Source organism: Watersipora subatra, chromosome 9 (assembly GCF_963576615.1).
Source record: "Watersipora subatra chromosome 9, tzWatSuba1.1, whole genome shotgun sequence".
Classification (NCBI taxonomy): domain Eukaryota; kingdom Metazoa; phylum Bryozoa; class Gymnolaemata; order Cheilostomatida; family Watersiporidae; genus Watersipora; species Watersipora subatra.
The window spans coordinates 55,826,657-55,843,207 of record NC_088716.1 but is presented as its reverse complement, the minus strand read 5'-3'; the positions used below and the strand labels follow the sequence as shown (position 1 = coordinate 55,843,207).

The 16,551-nt window shown below is 35.3% G+C and overlaps 1 protein-coding gene across 2 annotated transcripts in view; it reads right to left on the bottom strand.

Moving 5' to 3' along the window:
- LOC137404669 (intersectin-1-like) overlaps positions 1-16,551 on the bottom strand; it is a 53,510-nt gene that overhangs the window by 22,329 nt on the left and 14,630 nt on the right. For both annotated transcript variants that reach the window (XM_068090894.1, XM_068090895.1), the window contains exons 12-18: positions 14,872-14,990; positions 11,876-12,000; positions 8,111-8,909; positions 6,755-6,884; positions 6,532-6,674; positions 2,628-2,787; positions 2,034-2,216 (exon numbers count right to left, since the gene is read on the bottom strand). In XM_068090894.1, coding sequence (XP_067946995.1) covers positions 2,034-2,216; positions 2,628-2,787; positions 6,532-6,674; positions 6,755-6,884; positions 8,111-8,909; positions 11,876-12,000; positions 14,872-14,990 — 1,659 coding nt within the window. The remainder of the gene's footprint in view (positions 1-2,033; positions 2,217-2,627; positions 2,788-6,531; positions 6,675-6,754; positions 6,885-8,110; positions 8,910-11,875; positions 12,001-14,871; positions 14,991-16,551) is intronic.

The following is a 16,551-nucleotide window of genomic DNA, read 5'->3' as shown; positions in this document are numbered from 1 at the left end:
GACATTCTTTTAACTTAAAGTGATAGGAACATGTGAAATAGGAACATAGGAAAAGATGTGGCACTCTGATATCTATTCTAACTACATGTATACTGCAAAGAATATGGGCTATTTATTTCTCCCTGAATCTGCAATATATAGTTTTTAAAAAGTTGCATTTTTCATAAAAATTAGTTATAAAAAATGCTTTTGTAAGAATACCGACTGTGCTAGATTTAACGCCATCGCACTCAATTTAATATTTGAGCAATAATATTTTTATTATGTAAATTTTTATACATTAATTACAAAAGTACTCAAAAACTATTTTTCTGATTTGAATATGTAACTTGACAATCTGATTTGAACAAGTTTATTACACAAAACAAACATTTCCAATAATATTTCAGTACAGTCATACCTCAACATATGAGAAAAATGCAATGCAAACAAAATTTCGAGAACGTTTCTGTCATGAGGTACAAGACAAATTTGAGATACAAGCATACGAGACAGTTCTTGATGCAACCGCTAGGTGGCCGAGTATGCGAGACGCTTTTCATGAGAACAGCATCGCTCAACCTTTCCCGCTGACTCAGCTTGAAAAAGTTTTAGAAAGGCCAGCTAAAAGTGATAGCGGAAGAGAGGCGAAAAGGCCAAGCCAGACAATAATAAAAACTAAAATGAAGACAACATACAAAACCAGCAACTTTGATGAAAACCAGAATTGAGTTTCTTTAAGATGAAAGACTATTTTTCAAGTGCGTGCTTAGTAAGCTGAATACATTTAAGTTAAAGTAAATGTTACGGTATGTTACGTTAAGTCACACATCTGTAGCGTACTGAATGTGTTGCTGTAAAGTCTCTCTCACACCGCCGTTAGCTGCTATGTCTGTCTTAAAGGTTAGACCTCCATACAGTACTGTACAAAGTAATGTTACATTAACATTACTTTGTACAGTACTAAGTAATGTACAAAGTTAATGTAACATTACTATGTTAATGTTACATTAACATTGTTAATGCAATATTAACATAGTAATGTTACATTTCATAACCACTAAATATCTTTGTTACTTTATGAGTGTAGGCAGTGAATTACAAGTCGAAACACATTTTTTAGAGTATAAGAATGGACTAATTTGTATTTAGTTATTTTATATAGGAAATATTGCTTTGACATATGAGAAAACTGACATAGGCCCCTATGAGCTCAGTCCCAGAAGGCATTAAGCTCGTATGTCGAGGTATGACTGTAGTAGGTTTTAGACAAACTAGTCTGTAGCTCATATCTACGATGAGACCCAATAAATTTACTAAAATACAATTTTTTTTACTTTTGTGTTTTATGGTAGACCGAATTAAACTTGAAAATCCTCAGAAATCTGTTAGTTCTTCAATGTTTTTACAGTTAATTGTTTTAGCCAAATTACTTCAGCATTCAAATTAAATTTGCTAAATGTAGGAATTTATAAAACCAAAATAAGTGAAAACAGACCTCCTATAGGGCAGCTTACAAAGCCAGACGTTGTTGACAAGTAGAGCAAGCGTTCAAAAAAGCTGCGCTTATTCGCATAACACAAAAAAGGCAGGAAAGACATAAGCACATACAATGTACATAGTAATGTTAGTTGACCCATAAAATGAGAGAGTAGTATCGTGGTTTTTAAGGATAATCTACAAGGTCACCGCTAATTTACTTCTCGTTAAACTAAGGTGGTGAGATTACATTCTCATAAAACCCAATTCGATTAGTTCAACTTTTGAGGTTTAATTAGCTGCCTGTTCTTGCAACAGACCAGTACTAACCCTGTAGAGCCATGACATTATTGTCTACCCCCCTCCCCCTCCCTCATCAGCCGAGGATTATTGCTGAAGCCAAGTATTTAAAGAACTAAATTCATGACAAACAGCATACTTGAAGGATGCAGCACACAAACAAGTAAGGGGGAAGCGGAATATTCAGTATATACCAGTACATACCTTAGGCAGAGAGATACAAGGACAACCAAACCACCTGCATGCAGAAAAAACCACAGTGCGAAAGTACTTACCAAACCCGTGTCATCACCATTCTGAGTCACGTAGTTGGCAGGAAATATGCCAGTTTTGCCCCCGAGAGAGCCAGTCCACCACTCACCATCCTTGCTAGTCACTACAACGAGGTCTCCGGCGTTGAAGTTTAGGTCTCCGTCAACTTCTGATTGGTAATCGTGCATGGCCAGATACCTCTCCGCCTGCGCAGTTAATATTGCGAATACAAGGGTAGTCGAGCTACTAATCAAGCTAGACAAGGTTCAGACAGCTACTAGATAAGAATTAGAGGTTGAGATTTTAAGAATGCGCGTGCATGCAAAATAAAGAAAACCTGCTAGGAGGGCACAACTCTGAGCGTGGATAAAATCCACGCTCAGAGATAAAATCTATAAAAGTACAAATAAAACCAACACGTTTCACTCCATGGCTGCACTCACAGAATGATCAGCCAATTTACAGACTTGAGGATATACAAACATTCCTGTATTTCCAAATGTGATCATAACATTGGATGGCCAAATGTTCACCAGCACTGGCTGCATCCATCTTTCTAAATGCATAACCAATACACCTCTGAGAAAAGTGACACAAATTACTCATAACAGAACTACCTGAGTTTTAGCTGGCGAGTCAGAACCTGCCGTTTCACCAGGAACTTGATCATAAAATCGAGAAGAATCTAAAGGCACTTTCTGTTGTTCTTTGACATCTGGCGGGGTCTGAATGGTTGGAACTTGGTCATAGAGCCTAGAATTGACATTGGGTGGCTCTCTAAAACACAAAAGGTTGCAGATAACAAATTGTGAAATGTTTGTAGCGTGAGGTCACAAAATTCAGCACTATGATATTAATATTTTTGGTTGCACTGCTGATGTGGGGGAAGGGGGGTTGTAGGAGTTATAGACGAAAGTAAATAAAAAATTTGTAAAGATCACTGGTTATTTACGATAGTTACACATCATTGATATAGCTAACTAAACTTAAATGCTACGGTATGTGAGTTTACTAATGAACTCTGTATTTACTGAATGGGTGAAGGGGTTGTATAGTGTTATCGCTCTATATTGAACGCAAAAGCACATACAATATCTTGAAATTTATGCTTCAGCTGATGCCAGCCTAAGCAATTACTTTAAAGTTAATCACATGTTGGCAGCAAATGAGCTGACTTACGACCAATCAGACAGTTTGCTTGATTATTTGGTTGACTACATGATGATGACTGCTGCACACATAAACAATGTTATGCTGAAGAAAGAGTCAAACATAACAACATGTTTTATGAATAGTAAACTTCCAGTAAAAATCAATTTCAGATGAAGTAAAATTTCTAAAATAAATGCATTCGCTACTTTAATGCTTCACTACCTTTAGTACATTCAACTGGACTGCTTGCTATAACTGCATATTGGTATCGAGATGGCTCTCTGATACAGCTATTATAGCCCCTATTTCTCTACATGGTGTCACCTGATGAGCAGGTACCAACCATTCTCTTTGGAAATATCTGTGGATGGTAAGTTGTGTAAGCATGAATTTTTAATGTTACAAAACAGCAAACTTTTCCTCTTTTGATTTTAGCTACAACTAAATTTAGATTTGATTTCTGGTCTGCCTTTCACATGATGCAGCAATAAAATGCTGTCGACACACAGTTACTACTGCCTACACAAGGTTCATCTAAACCTGTAAAGTGAAGAACCGACTGAGTTGTCATCATGTTTGGATATGATAAAAATGATAAATTCAACATTTTTTGTTTGTGTGACATTTAAACACGAGAAGTTCCCATAGTAATATAAAATTTCTTGTGACAATTACAACAGCATCCAACAAATGGAATAATGGAAGTATGACAACTCAAAAAATTTGGCTTGGTAAAGGAGACCACAGTGATTTGATCCGTTTTAGCCATAGATATAGTAAACTTTTACTATATCTATGGTTTTAGCTATTCAACATATTTAAAAACCAAAAATATCCAGTGAAAACATCAGACACAGAAAAAAGATCATCATCGCTGAGTACATGCACTAAATTATTAACATATTCTTCAATAGATTATCGCTCAGAATTAGAGAGAAGTTGTCTGTCCCCTAACCAGTTTCACTAGTATTTCGACTTGATCATTGTCACACGTCGTTTACCTTTTTTTTATTGAAAGGAACAAATATTGATATCTGAAATAGCAACAATCTGTTGTCGCTATTTATCTTTATCTATATATTTCTTAGTGTTGGTGTGTAGGTGCGCCCAGCTATAAATATAGCTATAGCGCACGCTGACTATTTTACTAATGCGGCCACGCGTTATGATGCCCTGCTACGAAATATTTTTCGTAAGGTTCAATTATTATATCTGGGGTCAAGGCCAATTCTTCTCAAGCGAACAACTATACTGTCACCGTAGTAAGAGCCTCGACATTATCTCTCTGTTCGGTCAAACAAAAACAGTACGATCTCTCATTTTTACATTTGTAGAGGCATCAAGAGGTACTAGTATCGTCATATTCAAAGTTTTGATAGATGGCTTCTGGTAGAACAGTAACCTTTTTTATAAACACACTTCTATGCAAGAATCGCTATTATTAATGCTACATATTCAGGATTTTTATTTTGTTTTCTCAGTTCATATTAATTGTATCATTACCAAATCATCTTTTATTGTAATCATAGCAAAACAGACTTAATTTAACTATTACTTGCTAATTAGTTCACATTTACATTTAAACACTTTTTATAGTCGTTTTATTTTTTTTAAATTAATTTGACCTGCACAAACCATTTTCCTCATGATATGAAGTTTGAAAGTTACAGCTGTTTGACAAAGTTTGAAAACCTTTACAGTTGTTTTTATTTTCTCTCTTAATGTATTTCAATTACACAAAACACTTTTCTCATGATATATAGTTTGAAAGTTAGAACGGCAAATGTTGTTATATGCTAAATATAAATACATTTTCTGTCAAAAGACTTTTTTATTACCCGGGCAACGTCAGGTTGTACAGCTAGCATATGTATATATACAAATGCTATCCTAAAAACGCTACGCTATGTTGCAAATGCTTTCCTATGCTACTAACGCTATCCTGGATATATATATATTAGAGCTGCACAACGATTATAAAAATTAATCGCGATTAATAACTGGTATGAACCAGTTAATCTTCGATTAATCTTAGAATTAATCTAGCAAAAACCTGCATATTCAAAAACAAATAATACAGGTACATATAAATTAATTATATTTGAGACAATTGTTAGCAGGAGTACATATTATGTACAACGTACATATAATAAGTTACAATGTAATAATTATTATAAGTATGAAAACAGTCTATGAAAGTCTATAATTAAGTTAGCCACGAGTTGAGGTAGCACAGTTTATTCACATTATCCGAATAAAGAGATACCCTCTTCCTACGTACAATAAGGCCAGCTTTAGAGAATAGCCACTCGCAGGGGACAGTAGTAGTAAGTATTGTCTGCGACAGCTGGTGATGATTTCTGTGCGGTAGGATGAGAATTAGTTACATTATCTTTTAATGATGATGTGCTGTGGTAGTAGGCGAATTCTTTCTGGCATGTAGTGCACTTCGCTTTCTTGTTTACACTTCCAACAACGTACGGAAATGCGCTAGCTAGTATGGAAGACATTTTTTCTGCTTTCATGTTCCAATAAAGTGTCAATCTTATATCACTTATATTCTAAAGCTGAAATATGATTGTGATTTTTTGAAAAATGAAAATACATGTGGAATTTACTTTAAAAAAGTCTTTCTAAAATAAACAAAAAATAGACTGAGATACATGTATTAAATAATACAGAAATCGCTTTTCTTGCTATTACCTAGAAACATGTTGAACGGTTAAACTACTTGGCCGCTTACGGCTGGATCGGCACGGTGCTTGTGCATTGTATAAACAAGTTTAATGTTAGCGACTCACTTTGTGGTTTCATAGTTGAGTGCAAAATAATTGTGGTTGTATATAATTGATAAGAAAGTGCTGCTTGTCATAATACTTATTTGTTAGTAAATTAAATGGTGGTAACCTGCTATGTTAGTGCTATATATTGAACAATACAAAGGCACCACATCATGATCACCACCTCGGTTGTATTTGAAGATTAATTGGCTCAACTCAGTTAATCGTGTATTTGTAATGACTGCGTTAATCGTTAAATTAACGCGATCATTGTGCAGCTCTAATATATATATATATAGCCGAAACAGTACTGTCTGTAGCATGTGTATATATATATATATATATATATATATATATATATACATACACAAATACTCACATTAGAACCTAATGTATATAGGTAAAGCTATAGCAATAACTGTCTACTACATGTATAATATCTGACATATGTTATGAACAGTAGCGAAGATCTCTGTAACTGACAGTCAACAGGAGCCCCAGGTAGACCTATGAACCAGATAGATATCATGCCTCCCAGTGCAGCAATTAGTTTACAATGTAGTGGCCTTGACCAGAAGTTTAGACTCACTTTGCTACTGGTGGCTGTACCGTCACACTGAAAGCTTTCTCTATCGGTTCCACATAAGATTTAGGAAACCAGCCTTCCTGTCCATCGGGGAGTGAGCCTCGCCACCAGAGGTCTTGCTGCATCAGCACCTTTATCTCTGCGCCCTATGTGAGGAGCCATCAGTTAAACACAGTTACTTTATGGTAAGCAATCGAGGAGCTGAAACCAATATAACATAACATACCTTGTCAAACGAAAGATGGTTGTCTTTCTTGGCCCTCCATTGATAAAGAGACCTGACAGTCAGTCCATCCGGTGCAGGATTCCCACCCTCGGGTGTAGGTGATGACCTCACCTCATCAAATGCTGACTCACTATGAAGAACCCGATACATACGGCTATGAGTACTTATAATTGGTTAAAAATACTCTGAGAGCGCCTCACAAAACTGCTGCCGATATGGTAAGGCTAGTGAGCTGCAATACTTCACCCTGGCAGTAGAGCCACAATGCAAGCGCTGCACATACGGTATATGGTCACCACATGAGTATACATGTATAATAATCACGTATTATACATGTATATCAATATAATCACATAATACAGGTGATATATTGAAGAATTGTGTGCTCATGTATTAAAAGATGAACTTGCAGGAAATTTTAGTGGATTTTATCGGAAAGTATTGATATTTTTCCATCATTTGCAATTGTTTTCCATGCTTGAGGTGATCTGACTATTAGAATGATCCAAGATTAAAATCGACACAACTTGATCGCCGTTAAACAACTCAGGAGAAAAATATGTGCAAAATGACGTCACAAATAAGTATAAGTAACGTAAGTATTATGGTAGACAAGTTAATGATTTAGACAAGTTACCAGCTCAAGTTACCTGCTACTGTTTATAAGCTGTTTCTTATTACCTGTGCAACGCCGGGCATTCATCTAGTATTTAATATAAACTACAACAACGAGGAATGCCTCAAATGTGATAAAAAATTTTTAGAAGAAACTAAAGAATACTTAGGTCCTAGAAACTCAAATTCGGTGGGTTGTAATTTTTCATTATTTCATGCTACCACTAGATCTGTTCATGATTTAAAATACCAAATAATCTTGTTATTACAAATATTATATGTTGACAAAGTGAAAACATACTGGACATCTACTGTAAATCTACTCATCTCTGCCATGAGCACACATTCCACCGAAATTTTGTCTATGTACACATGCGCTGACCCTATATCTGCATAACGATTGTATTGTGGTTTTATAAACAATGTTACATGCAATATATATATTATATATACGCAACAAATAAGGTCAACCACAGACTATCACCGCTCTATATATCCATAGATTGAGTTGACTTTAAAATTTCTTACATTTTTGTGCCACTTTTTATAAATTTAAGGTAGACACAATATATAAAATAATGATTGTTTGTGACTAGCCTATACATACAGTAGTAATAGTAATGTAATGCACGTGTAGTAATAGTCATCTATGATCGAAGGGCCTTTGAAACCATTACTAGTAACTAGGTAAACAGATAGCAATGAAATGGCCATTACACCTCCATAACAACATCTACCTACCTCCTTGACATAGCGGAAGCACTTCCTGTTGTATTCTTTTTAGCCGCATCATTGGTTGAAACCGGCTCATACACGTCCCTAAGCTTATTTACGTAGTTAGCTGGAAAAATGCCAGCCTTTTCCCCTTTCCAACCGCTTATCCAGCCTGGCTCTGCCGACTCCTGCTCATCAGGGTAAACCTTCACCTTGTCACCCTCCCCAATAGTCAGCTCATCCGCGCTTCTCCCGTCAAATTCATATAATACCTCATATATCTCAACTTTTCTTGTTCGGCTCTGCGTTGACTCCTTTGCAGCTGACACTGGTGAAGCAGCATCTACAGTCACTTGACTAGGTGCCGTTACTCCAAAAGTTGTTACTTTCTTAGTCGGGGTTTTAGGAGGGGGTTGAATGAGAGGAGCCGCAGAAGTACCCGAGCTTGAGAACGGATCAGTCGCTCCGCTGAAGAGGCTTGTTGACTGCGTAGTCTGAGTATTGCTAGCCGCTTCCCACAAACCTTTTCCTCCCGAGTCGGCAACAGGTTTTGCCGATTTGCTAGAAGCAAAATCAGCGGACTTTCCCCAAGCGCTATTAGATGATTCAGTAGAGTTTCCCCAAGAACTGTCAGCGAAAGGATCTGCGCTACTGCTAGCTTGTGAAGCATCACCCCACAAGTTGCTGCTAGATGCAGCATGCTCAGGTGCTTTTTCTGTAGACGTGCTCTGCCAAGATGTGTTAAAACTATTCTGGTTTCCAGGTACAGATGTAGTAGCAGTTGGTGAGCTAAAATCCAGGCCTTCGAAGACTGACCACTTGTTCTCTGAAACAGTCAAACAAGCGTGTCTATATAATACAAGGTATCATTTATTAACTTGTTTCGATCAGAATTCTGTTTGAGTGTTGATTAAACCAAAAAATTTTTCCGAGAGCTATTCATTAATCAAGTTAGTGAGTCAATGTTTTTGGAGGCATGAATAGTCGACAAATGCTGCACACAAGGGAAATACCTACACACAACACTACATATAAGAGCACATTTTCATTAGTTAAACAAAAATATTTCATCGATACAAATCGTTGTTAAACTATTTTTAAGATAAAAATTACTTTTGGAAACACAGCCTGTGAGAACAGTTTACCCCTTCCAACTCTACCACTTTTTCACCGAGAATGCATTTTTGTGAGTTTTTATATGTAATAATACCCCATTATAGTAAGGAACTTCTGAAGCATTGTCACAATTTGGTGCTAAGTATACATGAATCTATAAATATATGTCTCAAAGTTTGTGTGTCTGTCTGTGTATGTCCAGCTAGAGCTATTAAAATCTTGGAATTTAAAATTCCGCATTATTATGGATTTGAACTTACGGAGATTGCAACCGCAAGTTTTACATCCACGCGCTCTACCATTGAGCTATACAAGGCGTATTGATCAAATACACTACCATATACCATATAGCGTATGCACACGCTAAATGAGGTATTATTTGAAACTCTATGAATTTTATTAACTCTATGAAACACGATGCTTTTCGTGTTGTCTTGAACTTCTATTTTCGGTTTGTCGTGAGGTTCAATTGCTATATCCGCGGTCAAGGCCAATTCTTTTAACGCGGGTAGCTGTATTATCTCTGTAAGAAGCGCCTCGGCATTCTCTCTCCGTTCGGTCAGACAAAGACAGTACGATATCTCATTTTTACATTTGTACCAGTTTCGAGAGGTACCAATATCGTCATATTCAAAGTTTTGATAGATAGTTTCTGCTGGAACAGTAATCTTTTGTATACATACACACAAACCCAAACAAACTCAAACACACACAAACACACGCGCACACACACTTCTATGCAAGAATTAGTATTATTAATTCAACATGTTCAGGATTTTTATTTTGTTTTCTCAGTTCGTATTAATTGTATCATTACTGAATCATCTTTTATTGTAATTGTAGCAAAACAGATTTATTTTAGCTATTACTTGCTAATTTTTTCACATTTACATTTAAATCATTTTATAATTGTTTTATTTTTTAAAATTTATTTGACCTGCACACAACATTTTCCTCATGATATGAAGTTTGAAAGTTACAGTTGTTTGACAAAGTTTGAAAACCTTTACAGTTGTTTTTATTTTCTCGCTTAATTTATTTCAACTACACGACACACTTTTCTCATGATATGTAGTTTGAAAGTTAGAATGACAAATGTGGTTATTTGTCAAATACAAATCACTTTTCTGTCCAAAGACTTTTCTATTACCCGGGCAACGCCGGGTAGTACACCTAGTTCTATACTACAATTAAAAAATATTTACTATAATTGACTTGTTTGTCTGTCTGTAAAAAGCCAGAGGTGAAGGTCAGGTTAAAAGATTGCTTTGTACATGATTTAAACGCATGACATTCGGCTTGGTAGCCCAACACTAACACCTGTGCCAATCGACCACCTTCCAGAATTTCTGAATAGTTGTACACATAGTTATTACATCTAATGATCTGTCACATGGCACACTAGACTACCCGAATACGAATATATATAAAAAGATAGTATGCCGCATATGAGACATGACCTTGAACAAAGGTAACCCCTAAATTATCGCCCCATAGTGGTTACACTACAGGAGTTTTATTAATGTAAAAATGCTAATTTTCCTGGAAATTTATTATTAGACTACTGACATAATTTAGTACAATAATAAAGTTTCTTGATAATTAAAATTCGACCTAAACACTCAATTTAAGTGTTATAATAATTTTCTATCTAAAATATCAACCTTCTAGTTGTTATGTCAGCTACTTGTGAGCCTGGATAACAACCTGTTAATTGAATGTAAAGCGCAAATAATTTAACATTCCACTTATCACAAAGTGAACACTGCTCACACAAAGTTCAACTCTCACAGACAGTGCTCCTTATGAGAAAAGTGTATTCATTAATTCACACACCCATTTTACAGTGAAAACTTTTACAGCAAAAACGGTGAACCAAAAACTGCTGGCGCCGGTGTCCCACTTGGACATGTTATTCAGCGTATTTCTTAATAGAACTTTGACAGTGATAACATTCTACTTGAAAACTAGAGCTTCACTGTTTCCAAAAATCACCCAGACAATTCGATACTGCGAATAGACGATTTACGATATATCGTAATATTATTATTATTATGTAAAAGAACTTGGACATTTTTGCTACTATTTTTTTGTATAGTTCAACTTAGAAGGAAACTGTTTTGTGTTCATGATATTTAGAAACATTCAATTCATGAATGCCGGTGGGCATGGCAGGACATGGAATGAGTTTATTATAAGAATACAAGGTCCGTGCATTTTTTGCGTAGTTTCAGTTTCGTTCACTCTAAAAATAGTCAGGTGTGAGATAAATCGCTGTCACATGATTATATCGTTTATACGATTGAGTATATCTCTTTAATTGGTGATGATTTTTACATCGTCTACCTTAAACATCGCCACTAAACAAGTAAATCGACATGTCATGAAGCTCTATTGAAAACTACTTGACATAAAAACTGAGAATATCTGTCCTCGAGAAGGCGAAAAAGTTATTACGGGTATATCAGAAACTTTTACACTATCTTAATTTCCTGTTCAAGAAGTACATGGTAAGCAAAACAAGTGTCTCACTACTGGAAACCAGACAATTGTGCGCGAAAAACTGATTAACGAAACAATACTCGTCACCATATAGTTGTGAAAGTATGTTTCTGATGGAAGTTTACTTGCAAAACTAACTTGCTTAACACAACCAACCAAGCAACATCAACTGACCTTCTTTCTTCTTCTTCTTTTCCTCTAATTTCCTCTCATTCTCTTCTTCCAACTTCCTCCGATTCTCCTCTTCAAGCTTTTTCTTCTTCTCTTGTTCCTCCTTCGAGTGCAACTCCTGCTCAGCCCTTCAAGAAGATTATAAGTACATCATAATCCTAAGCAGTTTATGGATTACTACTAGACCAGCTTTAGCTGTCTAGTAGTTACTAGACAATTAACACTACAGTAGACGCTCCTATAATGTAAATTCCGGATAACGTAAACAATTTATGTGAAGTTTTTGCTTCCTACTACATGGAAATTCCATTCAGAGTCAAACTCGGATAACTCGCTCTCGGATAGCTCGAACACATGGTTAACTCGAACGGATTTGTTTGGTCCGTTTCCATGCAATGATAAACTGCTTTAGATAACTCGACCTCAACTTGGTTAACTCGAACAGTTTTTTGCCCAACGGCTACTGCGACGGTTTTTATCGCTTTAGAATATCAATTTATTCCAAGCCACAAAGATAAACTTCAACTTTTAGTAGTTCTTAGACGTCGCTATTACCATCATCGGCAAAATACTTTTGTTAACGACTTTTTTAAATATTTGCAAATAATCAAATTTTACCAAACATCCGCTTAGCGATGGCCCTCCGAAAGCAAGGAAAAGTTGTAGTGTATCGTGATTACGACCAACCGGAAACGATACCTACGGATGAGGCGAGCCTCACGAGAGATGCGAGAGGCGGGATCTACATACTAGAGCTAGCCAAGACTGCACATACTGTGTAGAGAGTTACTTACATACTACATATACATGTATATACTACAAAAGTGAGCTAACCTTCGCATAAACTTGAAAATTGACTTGCAACAAAATTCACATTACAGTTATTTGGTATCAAAAGGTTCACCATATCTTACTATGCTGTGTTTTTAGGTGCAAAATATGTGGAAATGTGATCACAAGCTTTTAAAAGCTCAAAAACGAACAGTTAATCGCCGCCATCACGAAACCACCGTAGATCGGAATCAGTTTATTTCTCTGACGTAGATATTCCATTTGGTTATTGTTTTGACACGTGATGTTCTCACGTGAATCGAAAGGCCAATAAAAGGCTCAATATAAAACTTCTCGTAGCACTAGTTTATGACAAACATTTCGGGTTTTACCGCAGAGACCTTACCAAATATAGATGCCCGCTACTTTACAGTTTTGTTTCGGCTTGGTCTAATCGTCTATTCGTAATCTGATCACGTGACCCATACTTCCTGCCAAACAGCGCGAATAATTTATGCAGCATTTCTCGACTATCAGAGGTGACCAACAGGCTTGTCATGTTTATCAGAGGATGATATGCACTTCTTCGAGCTAAGGTTAACAAATTAAACGAACTTTCACAGTAGGTTTTGAGATATCAGTGCTAAGAATGACAGCATTACAATGATGATGAAATAGACGCGCAAGAACAATAGACATGGTTTTCTTGAACACGTGAAGTATTTGTGAAAATATTTCGATGAATAAGGTTGCATGAATGTGTAAACAGAAGCCATCTTGTTCAAGTACGTCCCATTTGAGCCGTTTTGGAAAGAAATTTTAATCTACGGCAGTTTCGTGATGGCGGCGATTAACTGTTTGTTTTTGAGTTTTTAAGAGTTTGTAATCAAATTTCCCCATATTTTGCCCCTACAACAAAACAGAGTAAGACATGGTGAATCTTTTGATACCAAATAACTGTAATGTGAATTCTGTTGCAAGTCAACCTTTAAAGAAAAATCGGAAAACTTTATCTTGGTTGAAATACTCAAAAGAAAAAGATGTCTTTTCTTCTGAGTATTTCAACAGAGATCAAATTTTGCCTATTTTAATCTGAAAACGACCTGGCAATCTTATCACCTACAACAACAAACTAATCTCAAGTGATAGAAAAGTCTCTATGCTTTGTGATGAAATTTTTTTTTAAACTCTACCGTAGAAGCCTTTTAATTTGCAACAAGCCATCTATGCATTTGATTTATATATAGTTTGTATATGTACATTTATCTACTAATAAATACATGGACTTGTGACAGTGCTCTGATAACTTGAACGCTCTGACAACTCAAACACTTTCGTTCTGTCCCGTGAAGTTTGAGTTATCCGAGTTTGCCTGTACCGTAAAGCGTGAAGTCGGGCAAGTTCTCAAATTCGGTTTGAATGTTACTCGATCTTGCCACACGTGTGAGAGAAAAACGACGTGCGTATAATGCTACTGTTGCTACAGTATATCCATTATATATAAAACTTTTGCGATATTCTTGTTTGTCGTGATAGATCGGCCATTGTGTCAAAAAACAGAGAACAGTTGCTGCGCAATTGTTCATAAATACAAAACCTATTGATTGGTGCAGTTGTTACAGGGCCGGTCTACCAATCTGAATCTGCCGAATTGGAGAATCATCGAAAGTTCTTTTTTATCCTAACCTTGAGCCCTGGGTACAGATAGACAATGAACAGACAGTAGGCCTACCGCTTTTTTATTTTAAAATATTTTGTTGTTTTGCTTTATTGTAGATCTATAAAATATTTATTATTAGTTTTACTATGCAGAATAACTTTGCTGTTTAGAAAAAAAAACCAAAATCGTTGAAAATTAACGTCAAAGATGTGCGCTCCCCATAAACTTATTGTAAAAATTACTGCAATCATAGTCTATAAAACCTGTGAGATTGATTAGAAAAAGGATGAAAGTTGTCAATGCAAACCAATAATACTGCAGTCACGGTACAGCCAATAAATTAAAAAAGTTAAGTCAAGTTTATCATTTTTACATGGCCAAAAGGGTGAATTTGGAAAGATCTTGGAACGGATTAGGCAATTTACATGCATTTTACCGTTCTTATAACGTAATATCCCTATAACGTAAATATTCCTGGAACGGATTATTTAGATTGTAGGAGCGCCTACCGTACTTTAACTAAGCTTGTTTGACAGTTTGTTCCGTCCACAACAACTTAATACACTACCTGGTTTTCTCATCCACTTTACGTTTCTTTTCCCTCTCCCACTCTGACTTTTTACTCTGAACTTGAGCTCTTGAATTGGATGTGTTGGTTTGTAGCTGTGCCATGGACTCCTTGAGTTTCTGTAAACATTAGTTACAAAAACAAAAGATTACAAGTTTGTAAACTTTTATATTAGCTAACATTTTCATGGTTAATCTATTATTCAGATAATCATGAAAATAAAGCAGAGTAGACGATCCTACACTGTAAACAATCTCGGAAATGTTCACGCTATAGGGATTTTACGTTATATGAACAGCAAAATACATGTAAAGCAAAATACATGCAAATTGTCTAATGCATTCCAAGATCTTTCCAAATTCACGCCTTTGGCTCTTCAAAAATTTGAAAAACTAAACTTTAATTTAATAGCTGTACAATCGCTGTGGTATTATTGGTATCAACAACTTTTTCTATTTCTGATAACTTTCACTTGGTTTAGCTTAGGATCCATGATTACGGTGATTTTACTCTCGTTAATCAAATCAAATTTGAGAACTTGCAGAAACTTGATTGTATACATTATATGGAATTTCTTATGTAATATGGCGCAAAAACTTCACAGAAAGTCTATACGTCAAGTAAAATTTACATAAAAGAAGGTTTTTATTATTGGAGCTTCTACTAAAGTTTGCAAAGTTGGAGATGCTGCTCAATATGCATTTATGAGCCCTCTGATGGTTTTAAAGGATGCCTGAGATAAAACTTTATCATTACTAAACAATTTATTCAATTCTACCAAACAACTTATTTACTTTTACCAAACAAATAATTTAATTCTACTAAACAATTTATTTACTTTTACCAAACAAATTATTTAATTCTACTATTTACAATTTATTTAATTCTACCAAACAATTTATTTAATTCTACCAAACAATTTATTTACTTTTACCAAACAAATTATTTAATTCTACGAAACAATTTATCTAATTCTACCAAACAATTTATTTAATTCTACTAAACAATTTATTTAATTCTATTAAACAATTTATTTAATTCTACTAAACAATTTATTTAATTCTATTAACAATTTATTTAATTCTACTAAACAATTTATTTAATTCTACCGAACAATTTATTTACTTTTACCAAACAAATTGTTTAGTTCTACCAAACAATTTATTTAATTTTACTAAACGATGGTTCCAATGTCGACTAAACCTATATTACGTAACTTTGTATCTTACTAATGACTTTATTTGAATAATGTAATATTCAGATGACTGCCATCCAAAACAAATTAACTGAGTAATGCTTGTCGTATTTAAATAATTATATTTGAATAACTATTACCACGACAAACCTTGATTCTTATCATGACCTTTGGTATTTGCAAACATAATAATCTCCATCATACGAAATGAAATTGAGTAATGATATCGACAAATCAATTTGAAGAGGTCATAAACGATTGTGTAAACACATGGTCCAAAGGCTTCTCTTTACTAGTGAAATCTACAGACTGCTTGAAGTGTTCTGCAGAACATGTACATTGGTAGCATCACAAGTAATATATAGGTGGGTAGTGTGGATATAGGTGGATAGTGTGGGGACAGATGGGTTATGTGGGGACAGATGGGTGGTGTAGCTATAGATGGGTGGTGTGGATATAAATGGGTGGTGTGGATATAAATGGGT